The 25,182-nt window shown below is 38.8% G+C and overlaps 1 protein-coding gene across 2 annotated transcripts in view; it reads right to left on the reverse strand.

Annotated features, from left to right (window-relative positions):
* Nucleotides 1-25,182, reverse strand: part of ARHGAP10 (Rho GTPase activating protein 10) — a 337,729-nt gene that overhangs the window by 113,591 nt on the left and 198,956 nt on the right. Inside the window, exons 14-16 of one of the 2 annotated variants that reach the window (XM_082605669.1) lie at nt 24,014-24,088; nt 17,958-18,045; nt 1,671-1,729 (exon numbers count right to left, since the gene is read on the reverse strand). In XM_082605669.1, coding sequence (XP_082461795.1) covers nt 1,671-1,729; nt 17,958-18,045; nt 24,014-24,088 — 222 coding nt within the window. The remainder of the gene's footprint in view (nt 1-1,670; nt 1,730-17,957; nt 18,046-24,013; nt 24,089-25,182) is intronic. The other variant, XM_082605670.1, reaches the window with a different exon arrangement.

Below are 25,182 nucleotides of genomic sequence, written 5' to 3' on the forward strand. Positions count from 1 at the left end.
ACAAGGTACTCATCTAGGAGGTGATGCTACGCTTCGTACTGGCACAATGTCTTCTCCCACAGTGTTGAAAGGTAGCCTCAACAACTCTTGAAACTCACCTCCTACCACCACTGACTGAGTAAACACTTGTAAGTTCCTACCTCTTCGTCTGGTACAATACATCGATGTTAGAATTTCAAACACACTGGATTCGGTTACAAGGCGAGATAATGCTACTAACTTGTGGTAACTGAAAACTATTCCATAATCCCTTTATCTTTCTCCAATTCTCAAAGGATTCTAGATTAAAATTGGCACTCTTCTGCTTTTTCCAGTCTCGGAGGCAAACATGAAACAACTGTCCTCCAATGAGAGTTTAATTTCTCTTCCCCCTGGTTTGCCAAAAATGCCACGGGGAAGAATCAAAACAACTAAGTATTTGCTTGAGTTTTTGCCAAGAAATCTTTCCCCCACTTCCTTGATCATACAAACTCCCTTTAAAAAGAAAAAAGAAATCCTCTTCCATGTGAAAACAAAAATGAACAGAACCATATTGTTGCCTTTTCCAAATGCCTGTTGTATATGTAGAGTCTAAATGGGCCTCACTATTCCTTCTTTTTGCAACCTCCTAGGAACTTTCATGCTGGCTGGAGCAGGGACCTCCCAAGAAGATACATTTAAAGCAATATTCAGGCAGCAGTAACATAGGACCCAAAGGGATTGCTCTAAAGTTTCCAACAGATTAAACGATGGAATACATCCAAGGGAAGAAAATAAGAGGAAATGGAAATACAGTTACTACTGTCAGTACACCTGTGAAAACCAATACTGTAGGTTTTAGCCAGTGGAACTGGGGTTTTGAATTTTAAATAAAGATCTCCAAAATCCGGCAAGTTACTTAACATGTCTCCACCTTCCTTTCCTTAACTGTTAAATACCTAACACCAGAATATTTTGGAAGACTGTGATGATTTAACACCAAGTGCAAATAGAAAAAGTGAGTGTGTATAACAGAGTGTAAGAGAGTGTATCAGAGAGAGAAAACAAGAAAGCTTGAAATGAGTATGACTCACAAAAAATTTAATCACAAATTAAAATGCTACCAACTATAAGCCTTTGTCATTTAACATTTTATCACATAGAATTCACTCTCTACCAAATATTGTGTGGGCTTCCAGCATGAGCTCACAATATTCCTTCTGCCTGCAATTTCCATCTCAATATCTTTCTACATGAAGTCATTTCCAACATGCAAATCTCTCTGAATCTGCTAATCTCCTCAACCTTCTGCAAGTTAAATACTCCTGTGTTCCCATCGTACTGTGCTCATGTCATTATTATATACATACATAATGGTACAGGCAGAGGTGTGTGTGCCCCAATACTTGCTAAAGAATTGGCTCCTGGGGGCAGAAATCCTTTCATGGCCCTATATATTCATTATATACCAGTGACTAGCACACAGTAGGAGATAAATAAGTGTCTGTGAGTGAATGAATGAATGAATGAATAAATATATTAATTGTCCCTTTTTTCATCTTCTAAAGGGGGGGAACCAAACACCTCCTCAAGTGATTTCCATTTTTAACACAGATTACAATAACATAAAGATAAATTTTTCATGTGGAAATTTCAGTTTGTACACACTGTCCATCACAAAACTGTTTCTATCACCTCGATGTAATACGTACTGGCTGGAACAATGAAGTCTCCGTGTAATTCATAGGTCATCAGCGGCTCTGGAAGACTCCTGTATTAAAAGGACAGCTTAGAATTACCAAACAAATACAAATAGGTCACCTCTTTTTGCATTCATTTTTTATAAAAGGATATTAAATATGTCATACATTTCTTAATGTGCAAAACTTCCCTAGGAAATACTTTTACAGATCAAAAAAGATACATCATTCAAATGGATTCCTTTATTAAGTGTTATCTGCACCATGCACTGTCCAAGCTTAAGCAGCCACAAATCTCTATCAGATTTAAGCACATAGTATTTCATATTTAATCTTGGAAAGTACCTTTATAAACATCTAATTTCATGTATAAAACTCCCTTCCACATACTAATTTATTTAAAGTCAAATATTCTATCCAACCAAATATAAACAAATAATTTTGAAAATCACCTCTAGGATATTAACTGAAGATACCACAAAAAAATATGGAAAAGATTAAACAAATTTAAAGAAATCAAGTCCTCTTTTTTTTTTAAAGATTTTTTTGATGTGGACCATTTTTAAAGTCTTTATTGAATTTGTTATAATACTGTTTCTGTTCTATGTTTTGTTTTGTTTTTGTTTTTGTTTTGGCCATGAGGCATGTGGGATCTTAGCTCCCTGACCAGGTATTGAACCCACACCCCCTGCACTGGAAGGTGAACTCTTAACCACTGGACCACCAGGGAAATCCCTCCAGTCCCCTTCTCTTACATCTCTATTATAAAAATATGATATCCAATATTGATGTATGCCTATGAAACAACAGAGAAATGAAATAAAATTGATGACAACTTAAAAAACACCCATATCATTTTAATTTTCTACAGATTACATAAATGGTAGATTTTTATCCTGTGGTCAACAGAATGTTACAGTTCAATCAACATTTATACATATCTTAAATTTTAAAAGACCAGATCTCCAGACTCTATAAACACCTAAAGAATACTAAGACAAGTTATCAATCTGTACAGCCCTTCTGGAGGGCAATCTGGCAAGATAAAAGATAAAAACTTTTAAAAGGTTTAAATCACGTAGCCCAGAAATTCCTCTTCAAATGCTTAAAAAAAAAAAAGACATCAAAGATACACACACAAAAAATTTTAAACATATGCAAAAGCCAAAAAAATGCCAGGGATAAAGAAGGTCATTTCATATTGATAAAGAGGTCAATTCATCAAGAAGACATAATAATCCTAAATGGTTGTGTGTTTTTTTAACAATCCTAAATGTTAGTGGGTCAAATAACAGGATCTTCAAAATCCAGGAAGCAAAAATGGATGGAACTGCAAGGAGAAATAGACAAATCCACAAATATGGCCAGAGACTTAAATACCTCTCTGTCTCGATAACAGATAGAACGAGTAGACAAAATCAGTTAGGATAGAGAAGATTTGACCAAAGCTGTCAACCAACTTCACCTGACTGGTATGTCCATCACCTAAATGAAATGCCATCCAAAAGCAACAGAAGATACATTCTTTCCCGGTGCATATGAAGCATTTATCAAGATAAAGATATTCTGGACCATGAAACAAATCTCCATAAATTTAAAAGGGTTCAATTTATACAGGGTATTTCTCTGATTACAGTAAAAATTAAATTAGAAATCAATAACAGAGATATCTAGAAAACCTCAAGGAAACGAATATCAGGAAGTAGTCTGAATTGAAACAAAAATGAAAATACAACATATCAGAATTTAAGGGATGTTGGTAAAGCAGTATTTGGCGGTAAATTTATACCACTAAGTACCTATTAGAAAAAAGAAAGGTCTTAAACTTTCTACCTTAAACAGCCTAAAAGAGTAAATTAAACCCAAAATAAGCAGAAAAACAGAAACAAAGATCAGAGCAGAAATCAATTTAACAGAAAACAAAAAAACAGAAAATAAATAAATCCAAAAACTGGTTCTTCGAAATAATCAATAAAGTTGGTAAGTCTAGCCATAATAATTAGGAAATAAAAGATAGAAAACACAAATCACCAATCAGAAATAACAGAGGTGACTGAAGAATCACTGCAGGTTCTAAAGTATTAAAAAGAAAATAAAATATTATGAAAATATTCATGCCCACAAATTCAACAGCTTAGATGAAATAGACAAATGTCTCAAGAGACACAAACTACTAAGTCTCACTCCAAAAGAAATAGGTAACCTGAGAAATAGGTAACCCATATCAATTAGAGAAAATGAATTTGTAGTTAAAAATCCTGCCAATAAGAAAGCTCTAGGCCCAAATGGCTCACTGATAAATTCTATCAAACAGTTAAAAAAGAAATAATACCAATTCTATGCATATCCTTCCATTAAATAGAAGAGGGAATATTTTCTAACTCATTCTTTGGTGTCAGCATTTACCTTAGTACCAAAATTAAATACATTATAAGAAAACTACAGACCGATATTACTCATGAATGTAGATGCAACTATTCTAAATAAAACATTAGCAACTGGAATTCAACAAGATAAATAAAAGGATAATACATCATGACCAAGCTGGGTTTATCACAGAAATGTAACTGCCTTAATATTAAAATAAAATCAATGCAACTCACCATACCAGCAAACTAAAAAAGAAAAACTGTAAGATCATCTCAATAGACAATTCAGTGGAGAAAAGATAGTTTTTCCCACAAATGGTACTGAAACAACTGGACATCCATATTCAAAAGTGAACTTGGATCCATATTCTATATCTTACACAACGACTAACTTAAAATAGATCATAGATCTAAGTGTAAAACCTAAAACTATAAAACTTCTAGAAGAAAACATAAAATCTTTGTGACTTTGGATTAGGCAAAAGCACAATCCATAAAGTACAGTCCATAAAAGCTAGTAAATTCAACTTCATCAAAATTTTTAAATGCTTTTTGCAAGGCACTTTTAAGGGAATGAAAATACAAGCCAGGAAGCCAGGAAGAAAACATCTGCAAAGTACATTATCTAAAGACTTGTACCCGAAATATCAAGATCTGGCAAGGATGTAAAGGAAATGGAACTCTCATACATCATCAGTGGAAATGTAATGAAATACAATGACTCTGGAAAAAAGTTTGTCCGTTTCCCCAAAAGTTAAACATACACCTATCGTACAATCCAGGCGTTATACTCTTAGGATTTACCCAAGAGGAAGGAAAGCCTATGTTCACTCAAAGATTTGTACACAAAGGTTTTTAGTAGCTTTATTTATAATAGCCAAAAGCTACAAACAACCCAAATATTTATTAACAGGTAAATGGATAAAACAGAAATTTGTGGTGCATCCATAAAATGGAACACTAGTTAGCATTGAGAAGGAATGAACTATTGGTCCTTGCTACAACACAGGTGAATCTGTAATTATGCTGAGTGAAAGAACCCAGGTTTTAAAAAGTACATGCTATGTGACTCCATTTATATGAAATTATAGGAAGTGCAAATTAATGTATAGTGACAGAGAGCAGACCAGTGGTTTGCCCAGGGATGAGGGAATGAGAAGAGAAAAGTGAGAGATAGGGAGTTCAAAGGGGCTTGAGGAAACTCTGGGGGTGATGGGAGGGTTCAGCCACTTGATTTTGGTGATGGCTTCACAGATGTACACACACATCAAACTTATCAAAATGTATACTATAAATATATGCAGTTTATTGTACATCAGTTACACATCAATAAAACTTTAACAAAATGGAAAAACATATTTACAGATTATGTTCCCTACATACAATTTTTATTGAATAAATTTCACTTGGAACATTGGATAAGTTTAAGGTGTACAGCCTATTATTTTGATACATTTATATATTGTGATATCACCGATGTATCAATATTTATCACATTACATAATTATAGTGTACTATTATTGTCTACATTCATTATACTGTACCTTAGATCTCCAGGGTCTATTTACTACTCCTTACAAGTTTGTACCCTTATACACCATCAATCTTATCCCTCCACCATCCCCTAGTAGCCACCATTTTATCTTACATACAGTGTTTGATGCTGCAGGACACACACGGACACACATATGCGCACGCATGCGCATGAAATGACAGCTGTAGAGGCCGAAACTAAAACTTAAAAGCACTAGTGAAGAAAAAACTGTTCTTTTATTTCCTCTCTCCCTCCCCTTCATCCCCTACACTCTCATTTAGAAAAGAAAAATAAAATGAATTACACCACAGACTAAAGAAAAAGAAGAGGCAATCAGAAGGAAACCTTTGGTTTTGTTTCAAAACTCGAACAAGCAGGAAGTAGTGATGAAGGAAAATGCTAATGTGTCAGAGAATGAAAGTTAAAGGGTTTCAAAAAGAAAGGGGGAAAAATGACCACACTCAGAAACCCCACAGAGAGCATTTCTTTTACAATAAAAATGAATTTGTATCTAGGTATCTTCTACATGCTGCTTATATCACTGCTGTATGTCTAGCCAGGCGATGCAGCATAAAAAAATAAGTATTAAGTATTGTTAATGTTGGGGAAGCAGTAATAAAAATGACAAGTTCCCCATACAAAATTCATTATATTGAGTCATCATACCTGTCGGCTTCTCACCCAACATGAGCTACCTCTCATTGGGATCTGTCTAGGGGTATAAAGCATAATATTTACTAAGATGGCATTTTCTTCCCCAAAAGTCCCATTCTCATTTCCAGGCTTGGAAGTTTCTTCCAGGTAAAATCATTTTACTACAAACCTCACAAAATAGCTCATCTCTCCCCTGACAATGGGAAAATGCTGAAATGAACACAATATCGGAAATCAAAATTATGGTCGGAATAGATGGGAAATCAACCAGAGGGCTGGAATCCAACCCTCGTTTTAGTTTAAAAAAAAAAAACAAAACCTTAGCCTCAAGTCAGAAGAAGAAAACGAGAGATGCCATACATGTGTCTACTGCACATCTTTTTCTATCTTGCAGACCCTGGAGGCTTTGCTCCTCATTTTAGTTTAGTGTTTGTTGGGGGATGGAGCGGGGATGGGAATGTTTAGCTATTTCCCTTCTTCTATTTCCAACCTCCGATCCAATATTTGCAGTGAAAAGAATTCAAGGGCAACAGCTTCTTTGGTGAGAAAAGCTATATTCAGCTTCATGTCACTGTGCCCTAAGTGACCCAGGCAGGCTGGCTCCAGAGCCCATGCTCCAAACCATCACACTGTATTACCTCTTGTGCTAAAAGAAACACCCTTGGGCCTCCCTGGTGGCGCAGTGGTTGAGAGTCCGCCTGCCGATGCAGGGGATACGGGTTCGTGCCCCGGTCTGGGAGGATCCCACATGCCGCGGAGCGGCTGGGCCCGTGAGCCATGGCCGCTGGGCCTGCGCATCCGGAGCCTGTGCTCCGCAACGGGAGAGGCCACAACAGTGAGAGGCCCGCATACCTCAAAAAAAAAAAAAAAAAAAAAAAAAAGAAACACCCTTGCTTGACAGTAACCAGGTAGCCAAAATGAAGGTAAATAAAAACCTCAGTTTTCTCCTATTTGGTGCATCATTTGAAAACTTATTAATTAAATCCTAATTACTGCATCTTCGGTTGCTAAAAATAACATAGGGGAAAATAAGAGCAACCTAACTTTCAAATCTCCCAAGGCATCTGCCATTTTATGATAATCACTTTATCACCTTCAGACAGCCTGTGCATATTGTTAGGAGTGAAGTTATACAATAATAGCATCTCCTAATGTTCTTCTGTAGGCAATGTTTGCTTAAAAGTGAAATTCAATAGGATGAAGCAACATAGAGAGAAAAAAAAAAGACAGAAATAGTAACACAAGACCAGGGACAAGAAGAAACTAACTTCAGAGAGTATCAAGAACCAGAAAGAAACTGTATGTATTGCAGAAAAAGATCCTCTAGTTTATTAAACTAATTCCCCCAACAAGGGAAGAAAGAATCATGTGAAGCAGGAAAAAAAACACATGCAATGTACTACAAAAGAACTGGATTTTTGCCCTTAGCTTCCAACCAATAACCAAATCATTTTGAACTGTACTAGGCATAAGTTTACCAAACAGCAAACTGGGTTTAAAGCTACCTCCTGGCAAGGCACCATCCTCTGCTGGTCAGATTAACACAGGAAATTTATTTTATTTTTATAGCCTTCACCCATTCTGTCCCTCATCCGTCTAATACAGGCTTTCTCAACCTCAGCACTACTGACATTGTGCACATCTGGGGACAGGGGAGGGCCGTCTCGCACACTGCAGGTGTTCAGCAGTCCATCCCTGGTCTCCACACATTAGACGCCAGCAGCATCCCTCTTCAGCAACCCTACCAATCAAAAATGTCTCCAAATATTGCCAAAGAGCCCTGGAGTAGGGCTGGAGGGTACCAAAAGCATCCCCAGTTTAGAACCTCTGCTCTCGTATTTGAGTGACAGAGTTAGCTCTAGATGCTGAGATACTGCAATGAACAAACCACATAAAATGTCATTATCATCAGGAAATGTACACTCCAATCCCAGGGTTGGGGCTCATGAGATATTACCATAATCCTCATCTGAACCAGTTAGTCACTACCAGAGGCAAACTAAACACAAGCACACTGATTTAGCCTTCATTTTACCCCTTTCTAGAACAGGGATAAAAATAAGGTCGCTCCTCAGCATAAGCAGGGGATTGGTTCCAGGACCCACTTTGGGCAACAAAATGTGCAGATGCTCAAGTTCTACAGTCTGGTCTGAGTTTCCACAGATTCAACCAACTGTGGACCGTAAACATCCTACACCACCCACAGTTGGTTGAATCCGTGAAGGTGGGATCAACCTGTGGATACAGAGGACTGACTGTACTTAACAGGTTAAGAAAAAAAATCTCAAACAGTGGCTAAAAACATCTTCTTTGGGAGCTGAGGAAGATGGCGGAAGAGTAAGACATGGAGATCACCTTCCTCCCCACAGACACATCAGAAATTCATCTACACGTGGAACAACTCCTACAGAACACCTACTGAATGCTGACAGAAGACCTCAGACCCCCCCAAAAGGCAAGAAACTCCCCACGTACCTGGGTAGGACAAAAGAAAAAAGAATAAACAGAGACAAAAGAATAGGGACGGGACCTGCACCAGTGGGAGGGAGCTGTGAAGGAGGAAAGGTGTCCACACACTAGGAGCCCCTTCGCGGGCAGAGACTGCGGGGGTGGGGGTGCTTCGGAGCCGCGGAGGAGAGCGCAGCCACAGGGGTGTGGAGGGCAAAGTGGAGAGATTCCTGCACGGAGGATCGGTGCCGACCGGCACTCACCAGCCCGAGTGGATTGTCTGCTCACCCACCGGGGCGGGCGGGGCTGGGAGCTGAGGCTCTGGCTTCGGAGGTCGGATCCCAGGGAGAGGACTGGGGTTGGCTGCGTGAACACAGCCTGAAGGGGTTAGTGCACCACGGCTGGCCGGGAGGGAGTCCGGGGAAAAGTCTGGACCTGTGAAGAGGCAAGAGACTTTTTCTTCCCTCTTTGTTTCCTGGTGCTCGAGGAGAGGGGATTAAGAGCGCTGCTTAAAGGAGCTCCAGAGACGGGCGCGAGCCGTGGCTAAAAACGCAGACCCCAGAGACGGGCATGAGACGCTAAGGCTGCTACTGCAGCCACCAAGAAGCCTGTATGCGACCACACCTCCCTGTGAGGTCCACAACTCCCCTCGCGAGAGCCTGTGCAGACCACCACTGTCAGGGTTCCGAGATCCCGGGACAACTTCCCTGGGAGAACGCACGGCGCACCTCAGGCTGGTGCAACATCACGCTGGCCTCTGACCCCGCATGCTCGCCCCGCAACCATACCACCCCCTCCCCCCGACCTGAGGGAGCCAGAGCCCCCGAACCAGCTGCTCCTTTAACCCCGTCCTGTCTAAGCGAAGAACAGACGCCCTCCGGTGACCTACACGCAGAGGCGGGGCCAAATCCAAAGCTGAGACCCAGGAGCTGTGAGAACAAAGAAGAGAAAGGGAAACCTCTCCCAGCAGCCTCAGGAGCGGCAGATTAAATCTCCACAATCACTTGATGTACCTGCATCTGTGGAATACCTGAATAGACAACAAATCATCCCAAAATGAGGAGGTGGACTTTGGGAGCAATGATATATATATTTTTTCCCTTTTTCTCTTTTTGTGAGTGTGTATGTGTATGCTTCTATGTGTTATTTTGTCTGTATAGCGTTGCTTTCACCATTTGTCCTAGGATTCTGTCCATCCGTTTTTGTTTTTTTATTAAAAAAATTTTTTTAATAATTATTTTTTATTTTAATAAGTTTATTTTATTTTATCTTACTTTATTTCATTTTATCTTTTCCTTCCTTCCTCCCTTCCTTCCTTTCTTTTCCTTCCTCCCTCCCTTCCTCCCTCCCTCCCTCTCTCTCTCTTTCTTTCTTTCTTGCATTCTTTCTACCTGCCTACCTACTTTTTCTCCCTTTTATTCTGAGCCATGTGGATGAAAGGCTTTTGGTGCTCTCCAGCCAGGCATCAGTGCTGTGCCTCTGAGTTGGGAGAGCAGAATTCAGGACACTGGTCCATAAGAGACCTCCCAGCTCCATGTAATATTAAACAGCAAAAATCTCCCAGAAATCTCCATCTCAACATCAGCACCCAGTTTCACTCAACGACCAGCAAGCTACAGTGTTGGACACCCTATGCCAAACAACTAGCAAGACAGGAACACAACCCCACCCATTAGCAGAGAGGCTGCCTAAAATCATAATAAGGCCACAGAAACCCCAAAACACACCACCAGATGTGGACCTGCCCACCAGAAAGACAAGATCCAGCCTCATCCACCAGAACACAGGCACTAGTCCCCTACACCAGAAAGCCTACACAAAACACTGAACCAACCTTAGCCACTGCGGACAGACACCAAAAACAACGGGAACTACGAACCTGCAGCCTGCAAAAAGGAGACCCCAAACACAGTAAGATAAGCAAAATGAGAAGACAGAAAAACACACAGCATATGAAGGAGCAAGATAAAAACCCCCCAGACCTAACAAATTAAGAGGAAATAGGCAGTCTACCTGAAAAAGAATTCAGAATAATGATAATAAAGATGATCCAAAATCTTGGAAATAGAATAGAGAAAATGCAAGAAACATTTAACAAGGACCTAGAAGAACTAAAGAGGAAACAAGCAATGATGAACAACACAATAAATGAAATTAAAAATACTCTAGAGGGCTTCCCTGGTGGCGCAGTGGTTGAGAGTCCGCCTGCCGATGCAGGGGACACGGGTTCGTGCCCCGGTCCGGGAGGATCCCACATGCCGCGGAGCGGCTGGGCCCGTGAGCCGTGGCGGCTGAGCCTGTGCTCTGCAAGGGGAGAGACCGCAACAGTGAGAGGCCCGCGTACCACAAAAAAAAAAAAAAAATACTCTAGAAGGAATCAATAGCAGAATAACTGACGCAGAAGAACGGGTAAGTGACCCGGAAGATAAAATAGTGGAAATAACTACTGCAGAGCAGAATAAAGAAAAAAGAATGAAAAGAACAGAGGACAGTCTCAGAGACCTCTGTGACATATTAAACGCACCAACCTTCGAATTATAGGGGCCCCATAAGAAGAAGAGAAAAAGAAAGGGACTGAGAAAATATTTGAAGAGATTATAGTTGAAAACTATATGGGAAAGGAAACAGTTAATCAAGTCCAGGAAGCACAGAGAGTCCCACACAGGATAAATCGGAAGAGAAACATGCCAAGACACATATTAATCAAACTGTCAAAAATTAAATACAAAGAAAACATATTAAAAACAGCAAGGAAAAACAAAAAATAACACACAAGGGAATCCCCATAAGGTTAACAGCTGATTTTTCAGCAGAAACTCTCCAAGCCAAAAGGGAGTGGCAGGACATATTTAAAGTGATGAAGGAGAAAAACCTACAACCAAGATTACTCTACCGAGCAAGGATCTCATTCAGATTTGATGGAAAAATTAAAATCTTTACAGACAAGCAAAAGCTGAGAGAGTTCAGCACCTCCAAACCAGCTTTACAACAAATGCTAAAGGAACTTCTCTAGGCAAGAAACACAACAGAAGGAAAAGACCTACAATAACAAACCCAAAACAATTAAGAAAATGGGAATAGGAACATACATATTGATAATTACCTTAAATGTAAATGGATTAAATGCTCCCACCAAAAGACACAGACTGACTGAAGGGATACAAAAACAAGACCCATCTATATGCTGTCTACAAGAGACCCACTTCAGACCTAGGGACACATAACAGACTGAAAGTGAGGGGATGGAAAAAGATATTCCATGCAAATGGAAATGAAAAGAAAGCTGAGGTAGCAATTCAAATATCAGACAAAACAGACTTTAAAATAAAGACTATTACAAGAGACAAAGAAGGACATTACATAATGATCAAGGGATCGATCCAAGAAGAAGATATAACAATTGTAAATATATATGCATCCAACAGAGGAGCACCTCAATACATAAGGCAAATACTAACAGCCATAAGAGGGGAAATTGACAGTAACACACTCATAGTAGGGGACTTTAACACCCAACTTTCACCATTGGACAGATCATCCAAAATGCAAATAAATAAGGAAACACAAGCTTTAAATGATACATTAAACAAGATGGACTTAATTGATATTTATAGGACATTCCATCCAAAAACAACAGAATACACATTTTTCTCAAGTGCTCATAGAACATTCTTCAGGATAGATCATATCTTGGGTCACAAATCAAGCCTTGGTAAATTTAAGAAAATTGAAATCATATCAAGTATCTTTTCTGACCACAATGCTATGAGACTAGATATCAATTACAGGAAAAGGTCTGTAGAAAATACAAAAACATGGAGGGTAAACAATACACTACTTAATAATGAAGTGGTCACTGAAGAAATCAAAGAGGAAATCAAAAAATACCTAGAAACAAATGACAGTGGAGACACGATGACCCAAAACCTATGGCATTCAGCAAAAGCAGTTCTAAGAGAGAAGTTTATAGCAATACAATCCTACCTTAAGAAATAGGAAACATCTCAAATAAACAACCTAACCTTGCACCTAAAGCTATTAGAGAAAAAAGAACAAAAAAAACCCAAGGTTAGCAGAAGGAAAGAAATCATAAAGATAAGATCACAAATAAATGAAAAAGAAATGAAGGAAACGATAGCAAAGATCAATAAAACTAAAAGCTGGTTCTTTGAGAAGATAAAAACAAATTTGATAAACCATTAGGCAGACTCATCAAGAAAAAAGGGAGAAGACTCAAATCAATAGAATTAGAAATGAAAAAGGAGAACAACTGACACTGCAGAAATACAAAGGATTATGAGAGATTACTACAAGCAACTCTATGCCAATAAAATGGACAACCTGGAAGAAATGAACAAATTCTTACAAATGCACAACCTGCCGAGACTGAACCAGGAAGAAATAGAAAATATGAACAGACCAATCACAAAGCACTGAAATTGAAACTGTGATTAAAAATCTTCCAACAGGGCTTCCCTGGTGGCGCAGTGGTTGAGAGTCCGCCTGCCGATGCAGGGGACACGAGTTTGTGCCCCGGTCCGGGAAGGTCCCACATGCCGCGGAGCGGCTGGGCCCGTGAACCATGGCCGCTGAGCCTGTGCGTCCGGAGCCTGTGCTCCGCAAGGGGAGAGGCCACAACAGTGAGAGGCCACGTAACAAAACAAAACAAAACAAAAAAAATCTTCCAACAAACAAAAGTCCAGGACCAGATGGCTTCACAGGCGAATTCTATCAAACATTTAGATAAGAACTAACACCTATCCTTCTCAAACTCTTCCAAAATATAGCAGAGGGAGGAACACTCCCAAATGCATTCTACAAAGCTACCAACACCCTGATACCAAAACCAGACAAAGATGTCAAAAAGAAAGAAAACTACAGGCCAATATCACTGATGAACATATATGCAAAAATCCTCAACAAAATACTAGCAAACAGAATCCAACAGCACATTAAAAGGATCATACACCATGATCAAGTGGGGTTTATCCTAGGAATGCAAGGATTCCTCAATATATGCAAATAAATCAACATTATACACCATATTAACAAATTTAAGGAAAAAAAACATATGATCATCTCAATAGATGCAGAGAAAGCTTTTGACAAAATTCAACACCCGTTTATGATAAAAACCTTGCAGAAAGTAGGCAGAGAGGGAACTTTCCTCAACATAATAAAAGGCCATATATGACAAACCCACAGCCAACACTGTCCTCAATGGTGAAAAACTGAAACCATTTCCACTAAGATCAGGAACAAGACAAGGTTGCCCACTCTCATCACTCTTATTCAACATAGTTTTAGAAGTTTTAGCCACAGCAATCAGAGAAGAAAAGGAAATAAAAGGAATCCAAATCAGAAAAGAAGAAGTAAAGCTGTCACTGTTTGCAGATGACATGATACTATACATAGAGAATCCTAAAGATGCTACCAGAAAACTACTAGAGATAATCAATGAATTTGGTAAAGTAGCAGTATACAAAATTAATGCACAGAAATCTCTGGCATTCTTATACACTAATGATGAAAAATCTGAAAGTGAAATTAAGAAAACACTCCCATATACCACTGCAACAAAAAGAATAAAATATCTAGGAATAAACTTACCTAAGGAGACAAAAGACCTGTATGCAGAAAATTATAAGACACTGATGAAAGAAATTAAAGATGAAACAAATAGATGGAGAGATATACCATGTTCTTGGATTGGAAGAATCAACACTGTGAAAATGATTCTATTACCCAAAGCAATCTACAGATTCAATGCAATCCCTATCAAACTACCACCGGCATTTTTCACAGAACTAGAACAAAAAATTTCACAATTTGTATGGAAACACAAAAGACCCCGAATAGCCAAAGCAATCTGGAGAACGAAAAACGGAGCTGGAGGAATCAGGCTCCGACTTCAGACTATATTACAAAGCTACAGTAAGCAAGGAAGTATGGTACTGACACAAAAACAGAAATATAGATCAGTGGATCAGGATAGAAAGCCCAGAGATAAACCCACGCACATATGGTCACCTTATCTTTGATAAAGGATGCAGGAATGTACAGTGGAGAAAGGACAGCCTCTTCAATAGCTGGTGCTGGGAGAATCTGACAGGTACATGTAAAAGTATGAGATTAGAACACTCCCTAACACCATACACAAAAATAAGCTCAAAATGGATTAAAGACCTAAATGTAAGGCCAGACACTATCAAACTCTTAGAGGAAAACATAGGCAGAACACTCTATGACATAAATCACAGCAAGATCCTTTTGGACCCACCTCCTAGAGAAATGGAAATAAAAACAAAAATAAACAAATGGGACCTAATGAAACTTCAAAGCTTTTGCACCACAAAGGAAACCATAGACAAGACTGAAAGACAACCCTCAGAATGGGAGAAAATATTTGCAAATGAAGCAACTGACAAAGGATTAATCTCCAAAATTTACAAGCAGCTCATTCAGCTCAATATCAAAAAAAACAAACAACCCAATCCAAAAATGGGCAGAAGACCTAAATAGACATTTCTCCAAAGAAGATATACAGACTGCCAACAAACACATGAAAGAATTCTCAACATCATTAATCATTAGAGAAATGCAAATCAAAACTACAATGAGATAACATCTCACACTGGTCAGAATGGCCATCATCAAAAAATCTAGAAACAGGGCTTCCCTGGTGGCGCAGTGGTTGAGAGTCCGCCTGCTGATGCAGGGGACACAGGTTCATGCCCCGGTCTGGGAAGATCCCACATGCCGCGAAGCGGCTGGGCCCGTAAGCCATGGCCGCTGAGCCTGCGCGTCCGGAGCCTGTGCTCTGCAATGGGAGAGGCCACAGCAGTGAGAGGCCCACGTACCACAAAAAAAAAAAAGAAAAAAATCTAGAAACAATAAATGCTGGAGAGGGTGTGGAGAAAAGGGAACCCTCTTGCACTGCTGGTGGGAATATGAATTGGTACAGCCACTATGGAGAACAGTATGGAGGTTCCTTAAAAAACTACAAATAGAACTACCATATGACACAGCAATCCCACTACTGGGCATACACACTGAGAAAACCGTAATTCAAAAAGAGTCATGTACCACAGTCTTCATTGCAGCTCTATTTACAATAGCCAGGACATGGAAGCAACCTAACTGTCCATTGACAGATGAATGGATAAAGATGTGGCACATATATACAATGGAATATTACTCAGCCATAAAAAGAAGCAAAATTGAGTTATTTGTAGTGAGGTGGATGGACCTAGAGTCTGTCATACAGAGTGAAGTAAGTCAGAAAGAGAAAGACAAATACCGTATGCTAACACATATATATGGAATCCAGGAAAAAAAAAGGTCATGAAGAACCTAGGGGTAAGACGGGAATAAAGACACAGACGTACTATAGCATGGACTTGAGGATATGGGGAGGTGGAAGGGTAAGCTGTGAGAAAGTGAGAGAGTGGCATGGACATATATACACTACCAAACATAAAATAGATAGCTAGTGGGAAGCAGCTGCATAGCACAGGGAGATCAGCTCGGTGCTTTGTGACCACCTAGAGGGGTGCGATAGGGAGGGTGGGAGGGAGGGAGATGCAAGAGGGAAGAGATATGGGAACATGTGTATATGTATAACTGATTCACTTTATTATAAAGCAGAAAGTAACACACCATTGTAAAGCAATTATACTCCAATAAAGATATAAAAAAATGATAATAAAAATAAAAAATATATCTTCTTTAAATAAAATACTTGAAAATAGGTAACACACACCTGAACCCACTGATAAATGTTAATTTCATTAAAACGTGGGCCAACTGGACAACACAGGCCTCCTGATGTAGTAACACAACAGGAAGAATATAGTACTGCTATGATATATTCGTGCAATAAATAAACAAAATCTGCATCTAACGAAGCCTATAGATTTAACTATTTGCTCATAGGAAACAGGACAGATAACAGAGAAACCTGAGGATATCATCAGCCATATCTAAAATGTGGAAAATTATACTTTAAAAAATGACTCAGGTTCATCAACAAATTAAATGCCGGAGGGGCGGGGTAGAGGGAGGGGACTGCACAAATGAAAAACGACTTAAAACATATCAACCAGATGAAATGCGCTGACACTGTTGAAATCCTGAAGGAATTAACACAAACATTAAAATACGTTTTTGAAAAAAATCTGTAAAAATAGAACACAGATTGAGTACTGCATCATACGCATTTTGTTAGATATGATAATTATATATTTTTTGTCTTTTCTATAACGTCCTTTTTTGTAAGTCCTTACCTTTTTTGAGAGACCTGCTCAAGCATTTATGAGTGCAGCAATACGTTTAAGAAAATCTTTAAAGTATTATTCCAAAAAGTGGCAGTAGAGAGACTAATGAAACAAGAAGTGTTGAATGTTGAAAACCGAAGAGCATGATAACGGGGCCATGAGGAGTCACTATACTCATCTCTCCGCTTGTATAAATTTAAAATTTTTTAAATATACAAATTTTTTAAAACACAAAATATGTAATATAAGTTGATTCTAATGTGTTTGTTGGAACCCAAATAGTATTTACCTGAAAATCAATCCTGTGTGTTGGTTAAAAAGAACTGTTGATGGGGGAGCAGTGCCATTTGTCTGCCAGACAAAAAGCAAAGTCCCCAGCGGACCCACAGCCTAAGAATTACAGTCGTGACTGTTTTCCATTCCTTTACACAGTGCACTTATCCTTCATCTAACCTCAAGCCTTGTGATCATTTCCTTTCTTTTCTCAAGAAAGGTGAATGCTCAAAGAAATGAAGCTTTTCAAACTCTCATCCTAGATACTTCCTATAGTAAATGTAACTCAAAGTTGATCTTAAAAAAAAAACCTCATCAAGTAAACTTCTTTTCAAATCACTCTGTATCTGTATGTCATCATTATAAGCCTTTAAGTTCACATGGTTTACACTTAAACTAAAACATCTTCATTTTAGCCCACAACATAAAGAAAAGATTCAATGAATGTAATAAACAGCCTTTTTCCTTACTGTTTCAGAGCATTTAATTCCAAAAACTCACATCCACAAGAGACTCTATTTCAAAACCCAAGTCTATTCGAGTTCTGTTCTGTTGCAATTTATCTATCAACTGATGTTCACTGAATATGTCCCACACTTCCTGGGACATCATTAGGTACCTCATAAATGTTCTCCTTTCTCATAAGCTTTGACTTCTGAGATGCATGTTCGGAGTCTGCATTTGCTGTGTGTTAAACATCCAAACAGTCCGCTCTTCCCCCGCCCCACTACCAAGAAGAGCTCACCTCAAATACTGTTTCAGGGCACTCGTTATTGTCTTCACTTCCCAATCTATAGAATTCTCCAGGTCCACCTCATTGCAGGTTTTCACATCTGGTGAGCAAGCAAGGAAGAAAAAAATAATTCAAACCTTGACCAAATGGCTCATTTTTAAACAGCCAAACCACAAATATTGAATTCTGTGGTATAAAAACATTACATATAATTTCTTATCATATTATAAGCCATATTCTTTTATCAGACATTTCTAGCACTTCAGAAAATCTGTAGTGAAGATCGAAGTAAAAGGATAAGGGTTGGGCTGGGAATAGGGGAGAACTGGACAGAGCATTTAAATATTCACAACTGCAAAGCAGCTATTATTTTATTATTATTATTATTATTATTATTATTATTACTACTACTACTATTATTATAAGGTACTACTCAGTAGCCATGGCTTACAGCATGTGGCATTTTGCAGTGTCTATATATTTGAACTTGTTTCAGGTGGCATGATTGCTATCACACTGCTATGACAGGGGAAACAGGCAGTACTCTTAATGGCAAAATTCCTATTAGAAGAACAAGAAGTCAGTGGGGGAAAAGGATGGTAAGTCTGGTCCCACACTTCTAAGGTTTATACTCATCATATTATGTTTCTGAAGACTAATACATGATCAACCAAAACAGAAATGACACATAAACTTAAAAAGACTTTCATGGGTAATCTTTCACATTAACGTTACAATCTATACATTCATCCAAGAAATATTTACTAGAAGCCTCTATATAACACTTCTGACATTCATTCTAAATTAGTTTTCTTTGTCCTAAAAGTACATTAATGATGCATTTCTTACAAATGCCCTTTCAAATATCTAGTGGTACCTACCGATGGGAGGGAGCAGTAAATGGCTTATGATGAAAGATATCAAACAATCAACAGAAACTGGAGTGAGTTTCTACGCTCCAACCACACAAAGGAGAAAATAAGAGATGTATGGAAAACACTTATTCCTCCCTCACTCCAGAATGATGTTTCAACTAAGACCCCCCAAAAAAACTACTCGTTTCAGTATTTTTTCCTCCCTTACACTGTATATGTCTATATACGGAAGGAAACTTCTTGTTAGTATACCCTTTTCAAACTAAAGTTCAAAAAGAAAACCCTGTCCAAATGGGACCACCACGTTAAGTCATGTGTGCCACCTAAAAAGTTTGAGGCTTCCGCATGGGAAAGAATGGGTGACAATGCAATGTTATTTCTCAAACTTTTTGAAAATAAAGTAAAACAGGAAGTGATGGTTATTTCACAGCCATAACATCAGACACATGAAGTCGATTACTCAAAAGTCTGGAAACTTTTCAAAGCACTTCAACAGCTCTTGATTATAGCAACTGACAGCAATATGCAATAAACTACAACAATGGCAATTGACACTGATTACATTTTGATCGGTTCCTACAATTCAGAACTCATTTGTTACTGAGTTTGTCAGACAAGCCACAGATACATTCAAGAAATCAAATTAAGCACCCTGATTAAAGGTGCAATCCTTTATAACTAGGACTAAATAATTCTGTTCTAAAGGCTTTGCCAAACAATTACTGCAGTAACTGAATATTCTCTCTCTCATTAAGTCAATTATTTAAATCTCATACAAGTCAGATAACATTTTCAATCAACTTGCTACCAGCAAATCACCATTTTAAAATCCAGGAGGCTTCTAAAGGAAATATTTTATTTTCAGCTTTTGACCAAATGATCATTCTATATTTTGAGAACCATAGTCTTTCTATGAAAAAATAAGCCATCCTTTGAATTCATGGAATAAAAAGGAGCTGTCACACGAGAAGCCAATGACTACATAATGTCTATGGTATTAATCCTCTATTAAATTTTCACTGTTTTCAAATAACTCAATCATCCCTAGCAGCTCTTAACAATCTGTGGATGCACTGGGACTAGGTAAATTTGTTAATAACTTATTTGGGATTCAAACTTAAAAATGCATTTAGAGTGTTCAATCAGAATATATGTTCTACTATAAATAAGGTAGAAATTCTGTTTCCTTTCTGGCCAAGGAACACTACACCTTGTGGAGTAGTTTAAAACCTAAACTAATGAACAGAGATACAAATAGTTGACTTTTTATTTGGGTAAATGCTTCATAATTCTATAACCAGTGGTCATTTTTTTGAAACAGGAAACTTTCAGCCCAGCCCAAAGTGCTGGCACCCTACTCGACACTGACTTGGGTCCTAGTCTAAAGTACTTGAAGACGCCCAGTTATTTAATGAGTTTGGAGAATATTCTTTATAATCCAAAATCAGAATCTTTTTCAGCTACATTAGTTTCCTTTTTCCCTCACTCTCTGTGAAAAGTCCTACAAACAAAGTAAACATGGTAATATGTTTATAGTAAAACTCCCCTAAATTAGTCTTATTTCTGGTTTTCTATGGTTCTCTGTCTTAAAATAAATAAAATCATCCAGCTGTTTTTACAAATTAAAGTTAGAAACAAACAGAAAATTCACCAGCGCACACAAGCTACCACCACATTTTCCCAGCACCTTCCCTTCCCTGCTCTGATGCTTTCATTCCAAAGAAGCAGAAGAAAAAAGAACACAGGACAATTCTAACTCAGCTGAGTTCCAACCTACCAATCGCGATAATTCATCTGTTACATTTTCACCCCACTTACTAAAAAACCGTGACTCACCCAAAGACACCTCATCTACTATTTCTCCCTGCCTTCCCCCACTGCTTCAAGTTTCTAAAAAAAAAAAAAAAAAAAAAAACTTCTACCAGACTATGTGTGCCCTCTGTTAGAGCAAAAAAAAAAAAAAAAAAAAAAAAGAAGGAAAAGAAAAACACCTGTAAAGGGAAGGAATGGAATTGCTCACTGGGGCATGTTCTTGTCGAACCTTAAGAAGCTTGGTCCAAGGGAAAGCTAGGAGGCTGCTGGAAAATCCAGCAGACCGCCACTTTCTGCCCCCGGGATGGAAGATGACCAAGAAGGCAAACAACTCTCATCACCAGGGGAGGACGGCAGCTGCCCACTCCTCTACCTGACCTGCAGGAGTACAAATGGTGGTCAGCTGCCATTAGTTCTTCATGTGTGGTGGAGAGGAGAGAAGAAAGGGGCAGTGGAGGAAGGGGGAGGGAGAAAAAGGAATGGGGGAGGGGAAGGAGAAGACTAGGAAGGGGAAGGAGGAGAAGAACAGGGAGACATATTTTTCTCTATTGTAATTTTAAACGTGAAGGTCGTGAAAACACACCCAATAGAGACACAAGTGAAGAAAACATGCGAGATATTAAGCATGCATCCTTCTTTTAGAAATCACCACAAACTTTTACACAGGAGTATTTAAAGAATGCTGAAAATATTTTAAATACAAAAATATTTTAGCTAAAAATGGCAATAAAGGAAAAATAATAGCAAAGTAAATGATTAGCTCTCAAGCACTAAAGAGAACCAAAGTAAACAGAAGTTCCTGTCAAAAAATATAAAACAACTTGGAACTTTATCTCAGATTGTTAAAAAGTTAGGTTACTTTTCATTTCTGCAAAGAAAAATGCATTCCAAACAAAAAGTACTTTGAAAAAATTCAAATTTGAAATAAACGTTATCTGGAGGAATCGAAATTTAAAAAAATAACTGTCTAAAAATGTTAAAACTTGGTAAATCTGGAGAAGGAGTATTATGGGAATCTATTGTACTATTTACTTGCAATTTTTCTGCAGGCTAGAGATTATTTCAAAATAAAAAAAATTGGTTTTTAAAAGTAAATAAATAAATAATTTAAAAAAATAACTCCTAGTACCACAAATGGACAAAATTATCAGAATTAATTATCTACTGGAGGGAAAAAAACAGATTGGTACAAAAGAGCAAAATTAAAAATCTGGCAGACTCACCCAATTTTTTTCTCTTAAACATATATAACTTTGAAACAATGTAGAGAGGTTGGGAAATGTAGAAAATGAATATCTACAGGACAGTGTGTACACAACTATTCAGAAACTCAAATTCTTTTTTTGGAAGAGGTATAAATGAGTTCAATTTGAACACTTGCTGAATCAGGAAGAAAGGAAAGAAACATCTTAAGGTAATCTTAAATTCATTAAGAAATAGTGAATAAATCTCCTTCATTAAGAGCTGAAGTTTGAGTTGGTAACATAAAGTAACAAGAAAATGATATTAATGCTAATAAAAATCCGAAGTTTGTGATTGACCATCTTAAATTCATACTAGGAATTATTTAGAGATGAAGTAAAATTAATTTATCCTGTGCCGTTCCCTTAAATGCATTACTTTATAAGAAAACAGTAAGTCAGTATCTTTCCCTTGTGTCAATTTTCTAATTTCCTCTGATTGCAGAATGATATTACTGAAAACACAGCATTTCTTTTTGCCAGCAGCTTAAATGAGGTTGTGTCATTCTTGTGTCCTGGACCTCTCTACGCTGAGCCTCACGGAAAGTGAAGACAGTTTTCCAGGTCATGAATTTTTGAGGGTTTAGATATTTTAAGCACCCTGCAAGTTCAGAACTGTCCTGGGACATTTCCCATGAGCAGAGGAAAGTACCACCCGAGTCCAGGGATGCTGATGATCATATGGTTTTTATGAGTTTAAGAACAAATCTGGAGACAGCTTAACACCTCAGGGTGACCACAGGGACACCTGCTTGTTTGAACTGCCCTCGAACATGAATGAGAAGATAATAAAATAAAGCTAGGGTCCTTATAACCAATTCACTGCCAAGTGTGCCTTTCAGCCAAATCTCCCTTTCTGATACCAACAGAGTCTTTCAGTTCTAATCACTATAACACCATCTTGGAAATGAGAGAAGTGTTTCTAATTTTAAAATTAACTAAAAGCAGATGCTGTCGTCCCATTAAATTCTGCCAGCTGCTACTGAACCACTGGCAACCTGAGTCTATTTAATCTGGAGCCCACTAATGGTAAAAAGGAAAATCTGACTGCCAAAATTGCATACCCAAGTTAAACCAGAGAGGCAGAAAATGAAAACAACTCATGAAAGCGAATGTATTCTAATAAGGCTCTCCAAGCCATGACGAGGCATTTTTCCTGTGGTTAATAAGCTAAGAAAAGAGTTGTTGCTTATTAAATCCTGAATTCAAACGCAGCCAAACAAGCAACGCTATCCGTAACATCCCGGCTGATTTTATTCAGCTCGGTGTATGCTTGCTCAAAGTAAGTCTTTGCGACAATGCCTTAAGATGCAGACGGGAAATTTAAATGCATTGACAGAATACCTGAGGGCACTGTTAATATTGATTAATTAAAGTGAGATATCAAATAAATTAATATTTAGCAAGGTCGTAATGACAGATCGGTTTGACACACAGGCCCTCAAGCCTGATGAGTTATCTTCACCCCCGCAGGAGGCAGCCTGCTTTGGGGTCATGGGCGGCGGAGGAGCAGGGCCTCTTACAGGTGGTGGCACTGAGCTGACAGCAGGGTGTAATGTAAAAGTGCTTTGTCATTCACATAACGTCTGGGGTAATGAAATGAATTCACTTTCTGGCTTCCTCTTGTCTGCGATGCCAAAGAACACTGTGTTATCAGCACAGATGGAGCAGGCATGGTTCTGGAGAACAGCCTGGTGCAAACTACAAACAAGCCACTGTGCATACCAATGAACCCCTGAGAATCAGACCCTTGCTGTTGAGTGACAGTTGTGGAAGCTCCAGAAAAATGAGCGAGTCCCAGTGGTCTTGTGCAACCAAATGTACTGTCAAGACTTTGGACGGGCAATTTGGAAGCCACGCAAATCACAAAGGCCTGGCTGCTACTCCCCTGGGAGAAGCAAGCAGGAGAAGACGTTCACCCATGAGCTGCCTTCTTTTCTTCCTCCATTCCTTAGTAAGGGGGACCTGAGCAAACACTAACCGACTTCTCTGAGCCAACTGTCTCTGCGCAGGAGAAAAGGACTCCAAGACGGCAGAAGAAAAGAATGGATTCCCAAGTTACATTATATGAAACACTGAGTTGCAAAGACAACGGACATAAACAAACAATGCATGGAAAATGATTAGAAAAGAGGCATACCCATCAACATACTCAGAAGTCTCTGGACCTTTGAACTCACCCCCACAACTCTGTACAATCCTTGGTCGTTTATACCTATTTGGAAGAGACGAAATGTTAGCAAATACGAGACAGTCAAATCTGAAAAGCTGTCAACAAACAGTGGCACAGTCCTTGCTAACTCACATTAGCAGCATTCCTGTTGCCTATAAAAACAATGTTTGACAAAAGTGAGTGTTTACCAACTTGCCTTAGCAGCTTGGTATTCATGAGTTACGGTTGGAAGATGATCTCATAAAACACTGTTCCAGGTGGCCAAAATGTAAGGAGCCAGTGGTTATGAAAAAAAGTTGATTAAGTAGTACTCGCACATATCAATGCAATTTGTAAAGATGCATGGCACCTTTCACGTTTCTTATGTTTACTTATTCTTGAGATTTGTCTTGCAAAGTTTTAGCCTTTTAAAAATAATATGGTGCTGATTAGTACACAGGAAGAAACCGTTGTTTGGATGATTCTTGAAGACCATGGAAATCACTCACTCAAAAGTAAAGCAGGGCTTCCCTGGTGGCGCAGTGGTTGAGAGTCCGCCTGCCGATGCAGGGGACACGGGTTCGTGCCCCAGTCTGGGAAGATCCCACATGCCGCGGAGCGGCTGGGCCTATGAGCCATGGCCGCTGAGCCTGTGCGTCCGGAGCCTGTGCTCCGCAACGGGAGAGGCCAGAGCAGTGAGAGGCCCGCGTACCGCAAAAAAAAAAAAAAAAAAAAAAAAGTAAAGCAAAACTTGTTTTGTTTGGGTTTTTTTTAAGAGCCATTACATGCACTGTCCAGTGAGAAGCACTAAGCCTCCAAATGAGGATGAGAGGCTGTTTCACTGTGCTGCCTTTTATTTCTTTCTCCTTACTCAGTTTCAAGCTTCTGAAATGTCCTATTTGTCTGTTATTTGCTGAACTGTGTCCCCCAAAATTCATATGTTGAAGTCCTAACCCCCAGTACCTCAGAATGTGACTGTTTCTGGAACTAAGGTCTTTAAAAGAAGGGGTTAAGTTAAAACAAGGTCATGAGGGTGGGCCCTAATCCAATATGACTGGTATACTTATAAGCAGAGATCAGGCCACAGATGCAAACAGAAGGAAGAAAGTGTGAAAACACAGGGAGAAGACGGCCATCCACAAGCCATGGAGAGGGGC

The sequence above is a fragment of the Mesoplodon mirus genome, assembly GCF_964341445.2.
Source record: "Mesoplodon mirus genome assembly, chromosome: 2".
Lineage (NCBI taxonomy): Eukaryota > Metazoa > Chordata > Mammalia > Artiodactyla > Ziphiidae > Mesoplodon > Mesoplodon mirus.